The sequence below is a fragment of the Lagopus muta genome, chromosome 14 (assembly GCF_023343835.1).
Source record: "Lagopus muta isolate bLagMut1 chromosome 14, bLagMut1 primary, whole genome shotgun sequence".
NCBI classification, from domain to species: Eukaryota; Metazoa; Chordata; class Aves; order Galliformes; family Phasianidae; genus Lagopus; species Lagopus muta.
This window is the reverse complement of record NC_064446.1, coordinates 944172-963707: the sequence shown is the minus strand read 5'-3', so window position 1 is coordinate 963707 and position 19536 is coordinate 944172. Positions and strand designations below refer to the sequence as shown.

General features: G+C 52.3%; 2 protein-coding genes across 3 annotated transcripts in view; both read right to left on the bottom strand.

Annotated features, from left to right (window-relative positions):
* LOC125700310 (protocadherin alpha-C2-like) overlaps window positions 1-19105 on the bottom strand; it is a 168839-nt gene extending 149734 nt beyond the window's left edge. Inside the window, exons 1-2 of one of the 2 annotated variants that reach the window (XM_048960817.1) lie at window positions 18933-19105; window positions 9590-9854 (exon numbers count right to left, since the gene is read on the bottom strand). In XM_048960817.1, the coding sequence (XP_048816774.1) occupies window positions 9590-9811 (222 nt within the window). In that variant the 5' untranslated portion in view covers window positions 9812-9854; window positions 18933-19105. Of the gene's footprint in view, window positions 1-9589; window positions 9855-18667 lie in introns of both variants that reach the window. The other variant, XM_048960818.1, reaches the window with a different exon arrangement.
* Window positions 15818-18510, bottom strand: LOC125700176 (protocadherin alpha-3-like). The gene is made up of 3 exons (XM_048960553.1): window positions 18475-18510; window positions 16325-18430; window positions 15818-15826 (listed from the first exon to the last, which is right to left on the bottom strand). Exons 1-3 carry the CDS (start codon window positions 18508-18510, stop codon window positions 15818-15820), a joined length of 2151 nt encoding a protein of 716 aa, XP_048816510.1.
* Window positions 19106-19536: the final 431 nt, after the last annotated feature.

Genomic DNA, 19536 nt, shown 5'->3' with positions numbered 1-19536 from the left:
TTCGCTTTTCTGCTTCTCTGATACGTCGCGATTCAATCTTACATTTTTTTTTTCATTATCCATTTATTACACATCTATATACTACTTTTCTTTTTCCTCTTTTTTTGTTTCTTTTTTTTTATTTTTTTTCCCCCGAAGGCGGATCCTCCGCATTTTTCATTATTCTCGTTCAGGACAAGTGCATATCTGCTGGAATGCAGCAAGACAACGTGTTCATTCACAGTGGTCTTCCTGTTAAAATTGGAGTGCCGTGAAATGTACTGAATTAATTCGTTGGTTAGTGGTGCTGATCATATGAATATTGAAATCATTGTTCTCTTGTTGTACAACAAAACCATATTCTATTCAAGTGCCTTTCAAGACATTCCTTACTTGAACTGTGACTTATTCCAAGTCACTTCACACCGTGAAACAGTGATACGCAGCCTGTTGGTGTATGTCTTACAAGGATGCAGCACAGGGAATCACATGCAATGAGATTCTTCTCTTTCAGTCGTAGTCATAGAATAAGGGAAACAGAATTGCTGGGCTTGGAAGTGACCTCTTCAGATCAGAGTCCATCCCCCTTGCTTTGGCAGGTTCCCTACTGCAGATTGCACAGGTAAGCATCCAGATGTGTCTTGAACATATCCGGAGAAGGAGAGTCCACAATCTCTTTGGGCAGCCTATGCCAGAGTGTGTCAACACTGTGACAACAAAGAAGTTTATCTTGTGTTTGAATGGAACTTTCTTCTGTTCCAGTTTCTAGCCATTGCCATTTGTTTATTATTGCTCACCAACAAAAACTGCCCACCCCATCAACGTGTGTGACACACTCTAGATATTTATAAACAGTGAAGAGATTCCCCTTCAGCCTTCTCTTCTCCATGCTGAACAGAGCCAGGTCTTCCAGGCTTTCTATGTACTGAAGATGCTCCATGCTCCATGATCATCTTTGTCATCCTCTGCAGGACTCTTTCTAGGAGGTCCATGCCTTTTTTGAACTGCTGAGCCCAGAACTGGACACAGTGCTCCAGGGGCAGAGCAGAGGGAAAGGATCACTTCCCTCAACCTGCTGGCCACGTTCCTTTTAATGCAACCTAGTGCTCATGACCAAACTGGTGGCCACCAGCACAGAGGTTGCTCAGCTTTGCACAGCTCCTCTCCAGCAGATCACCTCCAAATGCATTTTGAAGCATTCCTCCCACGTGCAAGACTCTAGACTTGCTCGTGTCGAACCTCCTCAGGTTCCCCTATGCCCAACTTGACAGTCTGTCCAGGTCTCCTTCAATGGCACCACAGCCTTCCGCTGAGTCAGACTCTGTTAGCAGCTTTGTATCATCAGCAAACTTTCTGAGAGTAGAGTCAATGCCTTCATCCAGATAACTAAAGAAGATGCTGAGTGAAACTGGATCCAGCAGCTAGAAACCTTTCACACATGACAGAGAGTGGTTTGGTAGTCACTTCTGCCAGATCTCTCATCACTTGTGGATGCACACCATTGGGCTCCAGGGACATTGCTATGACGTGCTCAAAGATAACAGATTGCAGACCAAGAACAAACTGAGAGTACTGTCAGTAAGTCACCACTTCCCTGCAGACAAAACCTGTCAGATGCAGAGGTACCATGAAATGCACTGCGCACATGTGGGCAGAAACGCAAACACGTCTTATTTTCAAGATGTTTCCTTCAGACAAGATAAGGTTGATTTTTGGGTATGGCATCTATGGATTATCCATTTTTATGCGCATTTAAGATTCCAATTAGTCCTCAGATTTGCTGCACACATGTTGGTGGACAAGCATGCAGGACCCAGAAGCTACATGTTACCATTCTTCTCTGCCTTGTCACTGAAACTACAGGAAAAAAAGAAACACCACCTACCTCCACAGCTCTCTTCTGACACCCTTTGCCTACAGCACCACCTGCACTACCCAACAGCAGCAGTCAGGCCAAGGCGGTGAGCAACTCACATCCTCGTGTCTTACAGCTCATAACATCAAAGATGGCCCAAGGGTCAAGCAGCACACTTCTACCTACAGTTCTCTTTGCCTTCGTGCTCCAACTTACTACTGATCCATGCATAAATCTGCCACTTTAGAACCAAAGACTGTCAGGCTACCATGGAACAGTAATGATGCTTGGAGTCCAGATCCATATGTACTCCTTGATGCCAGTGGGGTTTGATTTATACCATATGAGTTCAAAGTCAAAATGTAAGGATGTATTTTGCTTTTTCCTATGACTTTGTATCTTACCTTAATTGGTATACACATGACTACTGGAAGGCTGAAACCAATATGACATAAGCCCAAAAATAAGCACTCCAACATAAAAATATGCCAACAGAACAGTGACAAAATGTACAGGCATCTACTGATTGCATGTTCTTTTAATGTGAACAACTTACCTTTAGTATGGCTGCAGTAGTTGCTGCTATTAAGAAAAAGCACACTATTGCTGATCAGTGCACAGTGCTCCCTGGCACACGTCTATCACAATAAAAGCAACAGGGAGACCTGAAAGCTAACGACATTCACTCCATCACAACCTGAGTTTTCAATACAATAAAGGAGAAATTTCAGACCCCAGGCTCCTGGTCAGCTGCTCAAAGGTGCGCAATCTGACAGCAGCCAGAAGCCAGCACACTGCATCTCATCCACTCTCACCACTGTATTTCCAGTGCGAGAAAAGAAAAAGAGTGAGATTCATCAAGCAGGAGAGAAAAAAAATAAAATAGAGAGATCCCATTGCACTGCAATTACACATACAGTTTGCCAACATCTTTAATATAGAGGAGCACTTCTTTCCAACCAGAGGAGGAATATCAGCAGAGCGAAGATCGCAGGGTTCAGAGAACTCAGCCAGAATCATCAACACTCGGAAATATGACAGTCTGATAATCTACATTTCACATTCAAATACAAGTGAAGAAAGGCACATAAGGAAGATGACTTCACAAACAGGAATGCTGCAAGTACAACAGCAAGTGAGGACTCTCACAATCTGACTGCTCAGGGCACCAGAGAGGCTCATCACACCTCACAGATGGCCTTGCTCTCAGCAATTGCTTGGTGCAAGGCCTCCCCATGTCCCACTGAAGACAGTATTTGCTGTGCTGCTCTCCTTGCTGGTTCTTTCTCTACATAACGAGAAGGGGATGCACTGGGAAAACAGCAGGGAAACTCTTCGTACTGCTACGAAGAAGCTCTGCCACAAGAAATGACACGTAATCTCTCATGCTAAGGTCTTACAGCTGAACTTCTGGAGGTTTTCAGAGGACGCAGGCCAGGCAGAACAATGTATTTGGCTTCTCCACAATAAAATCTTGCAAACTCTATCCCGGCTCTTGCCAAATCGGATCTCCAGATGGCCGTTTTCAGCTCTTGGCGACTGATTCACTACACCTTCCACCAAGCTGCACCATTTCCACCACATGAGACTCTTCACTGCAAAGGGTAATCAAGACCAAATACCCAGGACGTACTTCGTGCCACTCACATGATTATTACCACAACACCTGCTCACTGATCCACCCCGCTGCCAGGGCACAGCTTTAAGACCCCCTCTGACCACAACCCATGACTGTGCAGATCCTCACCTTCCCTCATCTCCGACAGCAGAAACAGCTGGGTAGCTGCAGAGACACAGTCTGCCAGGCTTTTCCCACGGGAGGGGGAAGGAGAGGAACTGCACTCGGGATGTTTGGCAACTTCTAAGCAATCACGGAGGGAAATGATGAAAAGAACTACATCTGATTTGTTATAGATTCTGACATTAGTACTGGCACAGCTGTAAGCAACTTTCCCAGCACCTGAGGGAAACGTTCAACAAGAATGCAGTGCTCTGCATCTCACGTCTCGTTACCAAACACACTTCCAGCATTGGGCAGCTGTCAGAGCACGAGACTGCATCTGGGGGGAGGAATTGCTCACCCCATTGCTACTACATGCTTTTAAGGCACACACTCACAGAAGGCAAGAAAGCCTGCCACCACAGCACATATTGAAACAGCACCACAACATTCTCTAAAGTCATCCAATTAAAAAAATGTTTGCCTAATACACGAAAATTATCTCATCTTTATTAGCACTACCTCATAGTGTTCCTCCGTAACTCCATTTCAAACCACTAACAGAAGCTTTAGAAAGGGAGAAAATAAAATTGTTTGTGCTGCACCATCCTTTCTGGAAACTACTTGTGCTATTAAAGATAGAAGAGTTTAAAAAGTAACACCCACATCACAGTGATATCAACATATTATGACTATTTCTACAAAGGATCAGTAAAAAAGTGGACAGTTTTTCCGAGGACACAAAGTTGGGAGACACCAGCGTGATTTGCCAAAAGCAGAGATGTGGTGAGCAAACACAGATTCCCCGGTGAGTGACAAAATGGGACCTGTGGCCACCAGCTAGAAAATAGCATCTTAAAACATAGAAGAAAACAAGGGACTTCATTTCATGTTATCTGCATGCAATGTTCACCCCAACTATGAAGTCTGTTCAGTTCTCCTGTACCAAAGGTAAAAATGGAAGGGAGAAAACTCATCAGATGCAGAAAAGACCAACACTATGATCGATCTTTACAACACCTTCTACTCGAGCAGCAAGTGGTCATGCTCAGAAAGAGAGGATATAAAGGCCAGACAGCAAAACAAGACTACAATTCAGAATTATTCTAGGAAGGAGAACCAAGAGTGTACAGAAACTGAAATACCAATGCAGAACCTGGTACTGAATTGCTCCCCTTGGAAATAATCAGACCTTGAAAGGATGAGGCCCTCAGCAGCCTCACCTCACACAGACTTAGCATGGCACACAGGGGCAAATCATGCCCAATCACTCACACCATCGTGGAACTCTCCTGGGATCTCCCTGCTTTGGGACTTGGGAACATCAGACGTGTTTACGTGCAGTTCACGAAACAAAAGAGGAGTAGAAGGGATTCGTGCCCAGTGAGAGACATATTCAAATATCTGAAGACAGGGTGGTCATGTCCACATCGCATGCAATCACAAGGTCTGGAAGGGCTCCAGGTCTCCTCGCTTACAGCCTCTTGGTAAACTGCAAACCCCACTCTAAGCAATGGATACAGAACAAAGCAGACACCACTCATTCTTATCCCTTGGCGTGCCCTGTGGGCTTCCAATGATTACCTTTTCCCTCAAAGATCAGGATTATTACCCAAGGTTGTACACAGGAGAAAACAGCCAGCCTCCATCCTGTACTGATGCCACGTTCATTTTCACCACAAACCGCACTTCCCTTTCACACCCCAGCACTGACTTTGCCCTTCACTGACCCATTCCTTCCATGAGAGCAAGAAATCCATTCACACCAAACATAGTGCCTTGCTGACCTTCTGCAGATGGTCCTCAGTGTTTCCCAATATTTCTGCTAACTCAGACTGAGTTATTACACACAGCTAACAAAAGGGATTTCAAATATTTCTGAGTAAGGCATCCCTATGCCTCATCTGAACTGTACAGGTGGGTTTCCAAGGCAGCTCTTTTGACTTTCGATTTCAAACATGGCACAGGCGCGCTGTGAAGCTACAGCTACTGATGCAAATACTGAAAGAACATCTAAAGAGCTTAAGTGTATCCTGACAGAACACAAGTCTACAGTCAGAAGACTCTCCAGGCACAACTGTCATCTTGCATCACACCTCCTTCAACGGACCATGAAAGAAGTCGAGGACAGAATTTTTACCAAGAAATCATGACTGATAACAGTGCAGTCGGGGCCAATGACAGCAAACACTCTATGCTGGACTGCTGCCACAAGACCCATGCTTTGCGACTTCCAGACCTTCAGCAGTCCCACCTGGAAATGCTATACACAACAACAGGGTTTGTGGAGCTCAGGTCATGACACCACAAATCAAAAGAGGCCCTGATTTCCTTCTGGGACAGAACATCACAGGAAATGAATGTTCCATATCCAGCAGCAGGAGGAGAGCTCTGATAAACCCAGCCCTGTGCAGCTAGGTTTGACTGCAGCTCTAGAATCCAAAATGACCCTTGAGAAAAACTCGTGGCAGTGAGATATGACAGGTTACACCCCAAAACATGTTCTCACCTCTACATAACAATATAAATAAATAAATAAAGCAGAAAGCAAACCATTTTCATTGGAAAGGTTTTCATTGCTGACTCTAGAGAAGAGCGTGACAGAAGTACACTGCGCCATCCCCTCTCTCAGTTCTAAGAGCGAAAATTCATTGCTTTACATCAGTTGACCTCTTGCACTTGAAACACATAAATGGACATTGCTGCCAGCACTCTGAGGTCACCAACAGACAAACACTTGTCATGTTCAGCATCAGGACTACACTCAGAGGCAACAACAGAGGCATTGGCAAAAACAGGTAAGGACGGTCTGCAGGCTTCAAAAGGGTACAGGAACAGTCCATGTTCACTTTCCTACTTTCATCATGACTTTGCCTGATGAACCAGTGTGAATGGAGATATACCATACACAGAGAATGTTAAAATACCACTCAATGTACTACATTGCGCCATTTGCAAAGAAGAATCAAAGAAGAAACCAGACAGGTTACCAGCACAACCATATTCCATGTTATTAAAAGCATAGGAAAATGCCTGGCCACCAGAAACATCCTTCACATCCAGCAATCCTTCAGTGTTGGGCACTGTTAGAATCAGTCCTGACAGACATCAAGTCACAGCAACTCTGTGCAGGTGACTTCAATCCATCCGAAGAAAACACCAATACTAAGCATCTAACCTCACAATGAACTTCCAGATCAACAACTACCAAGCTCTGGGAAATGGAAGAGGCAAATGGAAAATAAACATTTTCACAGAATTGTACAGAGTAGGACCATAAATGCAACAGAAAAAATAGAAATAGATTGAAGTGGAATAAAGTCCAGTAGTGCTTGCCTTACCTACACTACAGCAAACACAATGTGCAGTAACAAGAAAGATACCAACATTCTCCTATCAAGAGATCAAACAACTACAACCCAGCATGACAGATGAAAACAGCAAATAGAACACTATCAGAATATATATCACAAAAACGAGCATCAAAGCCCGTGGCAGGTAAGGCTATGCAACGAACTTCCATGGGACAGTGATGTGTCAGAATTGGAAGTACCAGCACAGAGGAAGACAAGCAAGGACAGGGAGGAGAGCAAAGGAGAGCAAAGAGAAAAAAGAAAGAACAACGAAGGAAAGCAGGAAAGAAGGGGAGGGAGGAAGGAAGGGGCGAGAGTCTCTCAAGGGGCACTGACCATGTCGAGCAGAGAGGGCGGCTCGTGCGGCGTCTCCTTCGGCGCGGGGCCGGGCGGCGGCGGGCAGTTGGGGCTGAACACCATCAGGTCGCTCTTGCCCGCGCCGTCCGCGGCCGCGGCCACGCACAGGCTCCGGCTCTGGCGCTGCGAGTACGACCAGCTGCCCACCTCGCTGGCGCACACCAGCGTCGCCGGCCCGGGCCCCGCCGGCACGGCCGCCCGCGGCGCACAGCGCCCGGCCCCGTACAGCACCGCCGCCAGCACCAACACGCTCGACACCGCGCAGATGGCCGCCACCAGCCACACGTTCGTCGCCGCCGCCGCCGCCGCCGCCGCAGAGCCGCCCTCCGCGCCCGCCACCGCCCGCGGCCCCGCCCCCGCCGACACCGCCCCCGCCCCCGCCGCCGCCAGCGCCGCCTCGGCGCCCTCCACCAGCGACACGCTCAGCGTGGCCGTGGCCGAGCGCGGCGGCTCCCCGTGGTCCCGCACCACGATCAGCAGCCTCTGCCGCGGGCCGTCCGCCTCCTCCAGCGCCCGCGCCGTGCTCACCTCGCCGCTGTACAGCCCCACGCGGAACGGGCCCTCGCCCCGCGGCTCCCGCAGCTCGTAGCGCAGCCACGCGTTGTAGCCCGAGTCCGCGTCCACCGCGCGGATCTTCGCCACCACCTGCCCCGCCGGAGCACCCAGCGCCGCCCGCGCCCACAGCGACCACGACGACGACGCCGAGCCCGCAGAACCCGCCGAGCCCGCCGAGCCCGCCGCCCGCCACGCCGGCTCCGCCGCCTCGCCCGCAGACCACGGCCCCGGCCCGCCGCCCGCCAGCGGCAGCGGCAGCAGCGCCGGCGCGTTGTCGTTCTCGTCCACCACGAACAGCTGCACCGTGGCGTTGCCGCACAGCGGCGGCTCCCCCGCGTCCACCGCCCGCACCTCGAACTGCAGCACCTGCAGCTCCTCGTAGTCCAGCGGACGCAGCGCCCGCAGCCGCCCGCTCTCCGCCTCCACCGACACGTAGCTCGACGCCGGACGCCACCCCGAGCCCGAGCCCGAGCCCGAGCCCGAGCCCGCGCCCATCCCCGCGCCGCCCTCCCACACCGAGTAGCTCACGCGCCCGTTGCCCGCCTCGTCCGGGTCCCGCGCCCACAGCCGCGCCAGCTCCGCGCCCGCCGCGTTGTTCTCCCGCGCCAGCACCGTGTACACGGCCTGCGCGAACGCCGGCGCGTTGTCGTTCACGTCCGACACCGGCACCCGCAGCCCGCGCCTGGCGCGCAGCGGCGGCGCCCCGCCGTCCTCCGCCCGCACCTCCACCTCGTACTCCGACACCCGCTCCCGGTCCAGCGCCTCCCGCAGCACCAGCGAGTACGAGCCCGCGAACGTCGCCACCAGCCCGAACGGCGACGCCGGCACCACCGCGCACCGCACCCGCCCGTTCGGACCCGAGTCCCGGTCCGACACGCTCAGCAGCGCCACCACCGTCCCCAGCGCCGCGTCCTCGGGCACCGGCACCGACAGCGACGTCACCCACACCTCGGGCGCGTTGTCGTTCACGTCCAGCACCTCCACCACAATCTTGCAGTGGCCCGACAGCGGAGGTGTCCCCTTGTCTCTCGCCTGGATTTGCAACTCGCACAAACGGACGACCTCATAATCAAGGAGTTCCTGGAGCCGAATCTCCCCCGTCCGCGGATCAATGCTGAATGCATCTTTCTGAGACACAGGAACAGAACCGACGATGCTGAAGGAAAACTCCTGATTAATTCCCTCGTCCGGGTCCGTGGCTGCCACCCGCGCCACCAGCGTCCCCTCCGCCGCGTCCTCCGGCAGCTGCACTTTATACACCGACTGGTTGAACTGCGGCGCGTTGTCGTTCGCATCCAGCACCGTGATCAGCAGCTGCACCGTGCCCGTCAGCGCCGGCCTGCCCCCGTCACTCGCCGTCAGCACCAAGCGGTGCTCCGACTGCGACTCGCGGTCCAGGGGGTTCGTCAGCACCAAGAATAAGGATTCCAGATTCTCCTCTCCCCGCTGCACATCCAGAGCGAAGTGCTCGGAGGGGCTCAGTGTATACGAGAGCTGAGCGTTCGAACCGATATCCGCATCCGACGCGCCCTCCAGAGGAAAACGGGTCCCAGGCAAGGTATTGAATTCTACAATGCTGATGTTTTTTGAGGCGGCGAGGAAGCGCGGGGCATTGTCGTTGATGTCGGTGACCTCCACCTCCACGTGGAAGACGCGCAGCGGCCGCTCCAGCAGCACCTCCAGCCGCAGGACGCACAGCGCGCTCTTCCCGCACAGCTCCTCCCGGTCCAGCCGCGAGCTCACCACCAGCGCCCCGCTCGCCTCGCTCACCTCCACGCTCGCCCCCAGGCCCCGCGACACCAGCCGCAGACGCCGCACCTCCGCCTCGCCCGCCTCCAGGCCCACGTCCTGCGCCAGGCGCCCCACCACCGTGCCGGCCTCGGCTTCCTCCGGCACCGAGTAGCGCACCGGACCGCCGCCCAGCGCCCAGGCCGCCTGCAGCACCAGCACCGCGGCCCCCCAGCTCCGCCGCGCCGCTCCACCGCCGACCATCGCCCTCTACGCCGCCGCACCGCTCCTTCTCCGCGCCGCGCACCTCCCGACCCGCCTGCTCGAAACCCTCCGCCCGCGCTCGCCGACACAATCCTTCCTCACGGGACGCGCCTCCTCCTCCCCGCCGCTCGCTCTCGCTCTGCCTTCTTTGCCATGGGCACCGGAAGGTGTTCCCCTCCCTTCCTCGCATCGCATCGCATCGCATCGCATCGCATCGCATCGCATCGCATCGCATCGCGCGTTCCTTAGCTCACAGCGCCATCATGTGGCTCGCTGCGGAAATTGACTCTGTGCTTCTTTGCGTATCGCACTGGACACTATTTGGCTTTTTTTTCCATTTTCTGTTCCTTATGCACCTATTTTTTTATTTATCTATTTATTTCCGAAGACGTATACTCCGGCTTTGTAAGTTTTCTCGTTTGTGGAAGTACATATCTGCTGAAATGCAACGAGACACCAAATAATCTTTCACTCTTGTTTTCCAGTTTAAATGGCTGTGCTGTTGAATGTATTGATTGTATTCCTTGGTAGTGGGACAGATCTTACTATTACTGCGAGCTATGCTGTCCTATTAAAAATTTTGTGGTATATGTGAAATTTCTCCGAAAGCACACTCCATTCAGGTGTCTTTCCAGACGTTTCTTGCAGCAAGATAAACTGAACCATCACTTGTGTCAAACACACTGGGAAGCGGAGATTCTCAGGCTCTTGGTATAATACTTACAAGGACGGAGCACAAGGAAGAAAGTGGGAACAGATTCTCTTCTTCCACTCGTGGTCACAGAATTACAGTATCACACCACTGTAAGGCTTGGAAGCGACCTGTAGTGATCACTGAGTCTGTCCCCTGTGGCAAAGCATGTGCCCTACAGCGACTGCACAGGTAGGCAGACAGGTATTGAATCCAAAGAAGCCGACTCCACAACCTCTCTGGGAAGGTTGTTCCAGAGATTGGACACGCTGACAGTAATTTTGTTCTTCTGTTTGAATTGAACTTCCTCATGTTTCACTTCCTTGCCATTGCACTTGTTCCACGGTTGTTCCATCAGACTGTGAAAACAGTCCAGCCCTACTGACACGACTGCTGCACTACAGCTAGTTATAAACAGCGATGAGATGCCCCCTCAGCCTTCTCTCCATGCTGAACAGACCCAGCTCTCTCAGCCTTTCTTTGTATGGGAGATGCTCATGGCCCTCAGTTGGTCACCTTCTGCTGGACTCTTTCTAGGATATCCCGTCATTTTTGAACATTTTTGAGCCCAGAACTTGACAGATGTGTCTTCACTGAGGCAGAGTAGAGAGGAAGGATCACCTCCCTCAACCTGTTGGCCATTCTCCTTTCAATGCAACCTATTTGCCTGGATATCATTGGTCTTCTTGGAAACCATTGGAAGCAGAGGAGAGACTAGATGCCCTGAGCATGGTGGGTAGAAGAGCAAACAAGTTATTGGCAAGATGCTTCCTTCCAACAAGACAAAGTTGAGATTTTGGGTTCGGAGTCTTTGGATTTTCCATTTTTATGAGTACCCTTTTCAAAACCGTTTGTCTTTAGCATTTGTTGTAGACATGCTGATGGACAGGAATTAATGGACTCTGCTGCTAAATGCTACCATTCTCCTCTGCCCTGTTCCCGACTGTGCATTTTAACCCTCAGGGAAAAATTCACCACCTGCCCACACAGTTCTTCTGTGCCATCCATTATATTCACCAGCACCTGCACTGCACAACAGCAGCAGTCAGGCCGAGGTGGAAAGCAGCTCACGTCTTCAACAATCAGCACATAAAAAGAGAACACACTTATGGGTCAAGCAACACACTTCTGCCTACAGTTCTCCTTGCTTTCATGCTCCAACTTATCTCAGTTTCATGTGGAAATCTGCCACTGAAGTATTGAAGACTGTCAGTCTTCCAGGGAACAGCAAAGATGCCTGGAGTTCAGATCCGTATGTACTTCTTGATGCCAGCAGGTTTGGTTTAGACCGTATGAATCTAAATTCAAAACGCAAGGATGAACTCTTCTTTCTCCTGTGTCTTTGTATCTTACCTGCATTGGTATGCACGTGACTCCCAGAAGGCTACAGTCAACAGGACAAAACCCAAAAAATTAACACTCCATCCAACATAAAAATACCAAAACTAAACAGTGCCAAAACTAACAGTAGTCGACTGATCACATATTATTTTAGTATGAACAACCTACCTGTAGTATGGCTGAATTTTAAGTTAAGAAAAAGAACACTACACTGATTAATATGCAGTTCTCATTCACACACATCTCTCACAACGGAAGCAACAGGGAGACTTGAATGCTAAAGACATTCTCTCCATCTAAAGTGGAACATCCAGACCCCAGACTCACAGCCAGCTGCTCAAATGTGTGCAATCTGACAGCAGCCAGAAGCCAGCATACTGCATCTCATCCACTCTCACCAACATATTTCCAGTGTGAGAGAAGAAAAACAACAGAGTGGGACATTCTCATAACATAGAGAATAGAGAGAAAGCTGAAAGATCCCATTGCGCCTCAATAAAACACAAGGTTTGCCAATACCTTTAATAGAGAAGAGCACTTCTTCCCATCCTGATGAGGAACATCAGCAGAGGGAAGATCACAAGGAAGTTCACAGAACTCAGTCAAAATCATCAATATTGGGAAAAAACTTCTGTATGAGAAGCAACATTTCACATTCAACCACAAGTGAACAAAGGGACATATGGAAGATGAATTCACAAGCAGGAATGCCACAAGTACAACAGCAAGTGAGGATGTGCAGAAGCTGATTGCTCAGGGTACAGCTCTAAGTCCCACTCCGTCCATGACCCACGGCTGTGCAGATCCTCACCTGCCCTCAGCACTGACAGCATGAATTGCGGGGCAGCTGCAGAAACTCACAGTCTGCCATGCCTTTCCCAGTGGTACAAACTGCACCCTGAACACTCTGCACCTTCTAAGTAATCTCATATGGAAATGATAAAAAGAAATACATCTGATTTCCTACTGATTCTGATGTTGGTACAGGCACAGCTGTGAGCAGCTTTCACAATATGTGAGAGAAACATTCGTCAGAAAGTTGACAGCACTCTTCATCCCACATCCCATTACCAAGGCATTTCCTCTGTTGGGCGGGTGCCAGAGTGAGAGACTGGATCTGATGGGAGGAACTGCTCACCCCATTGCTAAGACAAACTTTTCAGGCACACAGAAAGAATCACATTGTTCTTATCAGCCCTCATGGGAGATAAGAAAGCCAGGCACCACAGCATATACTGAAACAGCACTTCAACATCCCCACAAGTCATCCATGTTAAAAAATTATTGCCTAATATGGAAAAATTATTCCTTGTTTGTTCAACCTCTGGTTAATCTTCCATAGCTCTCTGTTTCAAATATATCATTTAAATGATATATTTCAAATATATTTCAATTCAACGATTTCAAATATATCATTTAAATCGTTTCAAATGATATTCAAATAATATCATACCTGCAAATGGAACCCTGAACAAGGCTTGTGCTGCACCATCCTCTCTGGCAAGGCCTTGTGGTATTGAAGTGAAAAGAGTGTGAAAAGAATCAACCACATGCCAATGATATCGACATACCAGGACTATTTCTATGAAGGATCAGTGAAAAGGAGGACTCTGTTTCTGATGACACAAACTCGGTAGACACCAGCATGATTTGCCCAAAGCAGAGATGTGGGGAGTGAACACAGCTTCACGGCTGTGGCCGCCAACAAGAAAACAGCATCTTAAAATATGGAAGAAAAAAATGGACTTCATTTCACAGTGCTCCATCTTTGTGACTCCTTCTACCTGAGCAGCAAGTGCTCATACTCAGAAAGAGAGGATTGAAAGGCCAGACTGCACATCACTTCCAAAACAGGACTACAGTGCAGTTTTTCCTTCTAGGAAGGAAAACCAAGAGTTTGACCAAAGAAACCAAAATATCAATGTGGAAGCGGGTAAGTTACAGAACAGCAAGACAGGGAAGGTGTTAAATTGCCCTCTGTGGAAATAATCAGACATTGAAAGAATCAGGCTCTCAGCAGCCTCAACTCACTGTAAGATTTAGCACAGCACAAAAGCGAAAACGCTCATGCCATCATGGAACTCTACTGCAATCTCCCCGCTCCATTACTCAGGAATGTCAGAATTGTCTACACGCAGTTCAAGAAGCCCAATAGGAGAGGAAGGAATTCATGACTACTGAGAGAGACATATTCAGAACACCTAAAGGCAGGGTGGTCACACCAACATCATGTGCAATTACAAGATATGGCAGGTATCCAAGTCCCAGAGCCTTATCCTAAACTCCAAATGCCACAATGGATACAGAAGGTGAGCAGACATCACTCACTCCTATCTTTTGGGAAGCCTTGAGGGCTTCCAATGATTGCCTTTCTCCTCAAGGATCGAGATTTCCACCCAAGGTTGTACACATGATAAAAAAGCCAGCCTCCATTCCAGTCTCTACTCCCATTCCCACTCCAGCATTGACTCTGCCCTTCACTGACCCATTTCATCAATCAAAGCAAGAAGTCCAACCTCCCCAAAGGAACAGTGCCATACATGCAGTGCCAGACCAACTTTCTGCAGATGGTCCTCAATATTTTGCATTGCTTCTGCACATTCAGACGGAGTTATTAGACACAGTTAAGGAAGGGAATTTCTAATATTAATCAGTAATGCATCTTTATGCTTCAGATGGACAGTATAGGAAGTTTCCAAGGCAGTTCCCTTCTTTCATTTTTGGGTTTAAAAAAGGCATAGGAACTTTGGGAGAAGCTACAGCTGCTGATGAAAATACTGAAATAACACCAAAAGAGATTAAGTACATCCTGCCCAAACCAAAGTCTACAATTGGAAAACTCTCCAGGCACAACTGTCACCTTGCACTACATCTCCTTCAATGGACAATGAAAGAAGAAGAGATCCGAATTTTTGGCAAGAAACCATGACTGATGACAACGAAATCATGGATAGCAACAGTCAATAACATGTGCTGGACTGATGCCACAACACTGATTCTTCGTGACTTCAAGGCCTTCAACAATTCCACCTGCAAATGCTGCACACCATCAGCTAGCAGGATATGTAGTCAAGATCATGAGATGGCAAATCAAAAGAGGCACTGATTTCCTCTGGGACAGAACATTGTAAGCAGTGATGTCCCATGCCCAGCAGCAGGGCAACAGCTCTGATAAACAAAGCCCTGCACACCAGCAGCGTTAGAACCTACAATCACCATTGAGAACCACAAATGTAAACAACATATGACAGGTTACACTCCAAAACATGTTCAGTGCTCAACCAATCAATAACTGCATAAATTAACAGACACAACAAAAATAAAACGATTGTTATTGAAAAGGTTCAGAGTGTTAACTGAAGAAAAGAGTGTTACAGAAGTATCCTGAGCCAGCCCCCCTCTCAACCTTCAGAACAAAAATTCATAGCTTCACATCATTTAACCTGCTGCACAAGAAACACACCAAACAGACATCAGTGTCAGCACTCTGAGGTCACCAACAGACTCAGCACTGGGACTGCACCCCTCTCTCAGTGGGAACAACAGAGGTATTGCCAAGAACTGGTACAGAGAGCCTGCAGGTTTGGAAAGCATACAGAAAATGTCCATGATCACTTTCCTACTTTAATCATTACTTCAACAAATCTATGTAAAGGGACGTACACTAAAGACAGAGGGAATGCAGAAATAACAATCAGTGCACTGCACTGTGCCTCTTACAGAGAAGAATCAAAGAAACAACGAGACCTGTTACCAGCACAATCACACTCCACGTTATTAAAAACAGAGGAAAGTGCCAGGTGGACAACCACCACCAGAATGGTCCTACAGGTCTAGCAGACCTTCAATATCGTGCACTACGAGAAAGAGCACTGGTAGAACCCATGTCACAACAGCTCTATGCGGGTGACTAAATATCATCAAAGTAAAATTTCTATACAGGATAGCTAAACCCAGAAACTCCAAACCAAAAACTAAGGAACCTAGGGATGAACAGAACCATAGATGCGAATGTTAAAAACACCTGCACACAGAATTTCACCAAATAGACCCATAAACGGAAGAGCAAATAACACCTGTAAGTTGAAGTGCAATAGAGCCAATTGGTGCTAGCCTTACTTATGCTACAGTAAAATCGACGTGTGAGATTGAGCAAGAAACCAACGTTATCGTATCAACAGAATAAGATTCAACAAAAATATTCTAGAATCGCATGAGGAGAGAAAATTGGAAATGAAACACAACACCTATCTCAAAACCCACAGTCCAAGCCTCCGGCAGAAAGTACTCTGAAACTGAGTTCAATACCAGTGCAACAGGGCAACACCGCTGTCAGAACACGAACCTCAGGCACAGAGAATGTGACAGAAGGAAAGGAAGCAGAGCAAAGGAAAGAGAATCAAATAAAAAGAAGAAACGAAAAAAGAACAAACGGAAGTAAGACAGTAACAAAGGGTGAGCAGCCAGCGAGAGATACTGACCGTGTCGAGCAGAGAGGGCGGCTCGTGCGGCGTCTCCTTCGGCGCGGGGCCGGGCGGCGGCGGGCAGTTGGGGCTGAACACCATCAGGTCGCTCTTGCCCGCGCCGTCCGCGGCCGCGGCCACGCACAGGCTCCGGCTCTGGCGCTGCGAGTACGACCAGCTGCCCACCTCGCTGGCGCACACCAGCGTCGCCGGCCCGGGCCCCGCCGGCACGGCCGCCCGCGGCGCACAGCGCCCGGCCCCGTACAGCACCGCCGCCAGCACCAACACGCTCGACACCGCGCAGATGGCCGCCACCAGCCACACGTTCGTCGCCGCCGCCGCCGCCGCCGCCGCAGAGCCGCCCTCCGCGCCCGCCGCCGCCCGCGGCCCCGCCCCCGCCGACACCGCCCCCGCCCCCGCCGCCGCCAGCGCCGCCTCGGCGCCCTCCACCAGCGACACGCTCAGCGTGGCCGTGGCCGAGCGCGGCGGCTCCCCGTGGTCCCGCACCACGATCAGCAGCCTCTGCCGCGGGCCGTCCGCCTCCTCCAGCGCCCGCGCCGTGCTCACCTCGCCGCTGTACAGCCCCACGCGGAACGGGCCCTCGCCCCGCGGCTCCCGCAGCTCGTAGCGCAGCCACGCGTTGTAGCCCGAGTCCGCGTCCACCGCGCGGATCTTCGCCACCACCTGCCCCGCCGGAGCACCCAGCGCCGCCCGCGCCCACAGCGACCACGACGACGACGCCGAGCCCGCAGAACCCGCCGAGCCCGCCGAGCCCGCCGCCCGCCACGCCGGCTCCGCCGCCTCGCCCGCAGACCACGGCCCCGGCCCGCCGCCCGCCAGCGGCAGCGGCAGCAGCGCCGGCGCGTTGTCGTTCTCGTCCACCACGAACAGCTGCACCGTGGCGTTGCCGCACAGCGGCGGCTCCCCCGCGTCCACCGCCCGCACCTCGAACTGCAGCACCTGCAGCTCCTCGTAGTCCAGCGGACGCAGCGCCCGCAGCCGCCCGCTCTCCGCCTCCACCGACACGTAGCTCGACGCCGGACGCCACCCCGAGCCCGAGCCCGAGCCCGAGCCCGAGCCCGCGCCCATCCCCGCGCCGCCCTCCCACACCGAGTAGCTCACGCGCCCGTTGCCCGCCTCGTCCGGGTCCCGCGCCCACAGCCGCGCCAGCTCCGCGCCCGCCGCGTTGTTCTCCCGCGCCAGCACCGTGTACACGGCCTGCGCGAACGCCGGCGCGTTGTCGTTCACGTCCGACACCGGCACCCGCAGCCCGCGCCTGGCGCGCAGCGGCGGCGCCCCGCCGTCCTCCGCCCGCACCTCCACCTCGTACTCCGACACCCGCTCCCGGTCCAGCGCCTCCCGCAGCACCAGCGAGTACGAGCCCGCGAACGTCGCCACCAGCCCGAACGGCGACGCCGGCACCACCGCGCACCGCACCCGCCCGTTCGGACCCGAGTCCCGGTCCGACACGCTCAGCAGCGCCACCACCGTCCCCAGCGCCGCGTCCTCGGGCACCGGCACCGACAGCGACGTCACCCACACCTCGGGCGCGTTGTCGTTCACGTCCAGCACCTCCAGCTCCACGCTGCAGTGGCCCGACAACGGAGGAAAACCTTGATCTCTCGCCTCGATTTGCAACTCGTGTAAACGGACTTCTTCGAAGTCCAGGGGGACTCGGAGCCGGATCTCCCCCGTTCGCGGATCAATGCTGAATGCATCTTTCTGAGATGCAGGAACAGATCCGACGATGCTGAAGGAAAACTCCTGATTAATTCCCTCGTCCGGGTCCGTGGCCGCCACCCGCGCCACCAGCGTCCCCTCCGCCGCGTCCTCCGGCAGCTGCACTTTATACACCGACTGGTTGAACTGCGGCGCGTTGTCGTTCGCATCCAGCACCGAGATCAGCAGCTGCACCGTGCCCGTCAGCGCCGGCCTGCCCCCGTCACTCGCCGTCATCACCAAGATGTGCTCCGACTGCGACTCGCGGTCCAGAGGATGCGTCAGCACAAGAAAAAGGGATTTCCTGTCTTCATCTGACGTCTTTACATCCAAAGCGAAGTGCTCGGAGGGGCTTAGTATGTAGGAGAGCTGCGCGTTCGAGCCGATATCCGCATCCGACGCGCCCTCCAGAGGAAACCGGGAATTCAGAGGGGAATTTTCCCACACGCTGATGTTTTTGGAGGCGGCGGGGAAGCGCGGGGCATTGTCGTTGATGTCGGTGACCTCCACCTCCACGTGGAAGACGCGCAGCGGCCGCTCCAGCAGCACCTCCAGCCGCAGGGCGCACGGCGCGCTCTTCCCGCACAGCTCCTCCCGGTCCAGCCGCGAACTCACCACCAGCGCCCCGCTCGCCCCGCTCACCTCCACGCTCGCCCCCAGGCCCCGCGACACCAGCCGCAGATGCCGCGCCTCCGCCTCGCCCGCCTCCAGGCCCACGTCCTGCGCCAGGCGCCCCACCACCGTGCCGGCCTCGGCTTCCTCCGGCACCGAGTAGCGCACCGGACCGCCGCCCAGCGCCCAGGCCGCCTGCAGCACCAGCACCGCGGCCCCCCAGCTCCGCCGCGCCGCTCCACCGCCGACCATCGCCCTCTACGCCGCCGCTCCGCTCCTTCTCCGCGCCGCGCACCTCCCGACCCGCCTGCTCCAAACCCTCCGCCCGCGCTCGCCGACACAATCCTTCCTCACGGGACGCGCCTCCTCCTCCCCGCCGCTCGCTCTCGCTCTGCCTTCTTTGCCATGGGCACCGGAAGGTGTTCCCCTCCCTTCCTCGCATCGCATCGCATCGCATCGCGCGTTCCTTAGCTCACAGCGCCATCATGTGGCTCGCTGCGGGCATTGCTTCTGTCATTCTCTGCGTATCGCTCCCGGTTCGCTTTTCTTCGCCGTTTCGCATTCCTTGTACACACCTTCTCTTCCTTATACATATGGATCTATATCTTCCATATAAATGTGGAAGAAATTACTTACCCGCTGCACCTTTCAAGCTATGAGTTCAGTGAAACTGTTTATCTATTGACTTAAAATGAGAGCGGCATCATGTGGCTCGCTGCAGGAATTGCTCCTCTGCTTCTTTGTGTATCGTGCTGGATTCATACAATCAGTGAATCATAGAACTCTTTACGTTGGAGGGGGCCTCTGAACGCCGTGTAGTCCAACTCCTCCGAGGTGAACATAAAGACCCACAGATAGATGATGTTGTCCAGGGCCTGATTCAGCCTCTCCTTGAATGT

What these genes read in the sequence shown, in the direction of transcription:
- LOC125700176 (XM_048960553.1), bottom strand. Translation starts at nt 18,510, where the DNA reads ATGCCCCGCGCTTCCCCGCCGCCTCCAAAAACATCA. An exon ending in CGCCGCCTCCAAAAACATCA is followed by an intron (nt 18,431 to 18,474) that starts GCGTGTGGGAAA and finishes TTTCCTCTGGAG; the next exon opens with GGCGCGTCGGATGCGGATAT.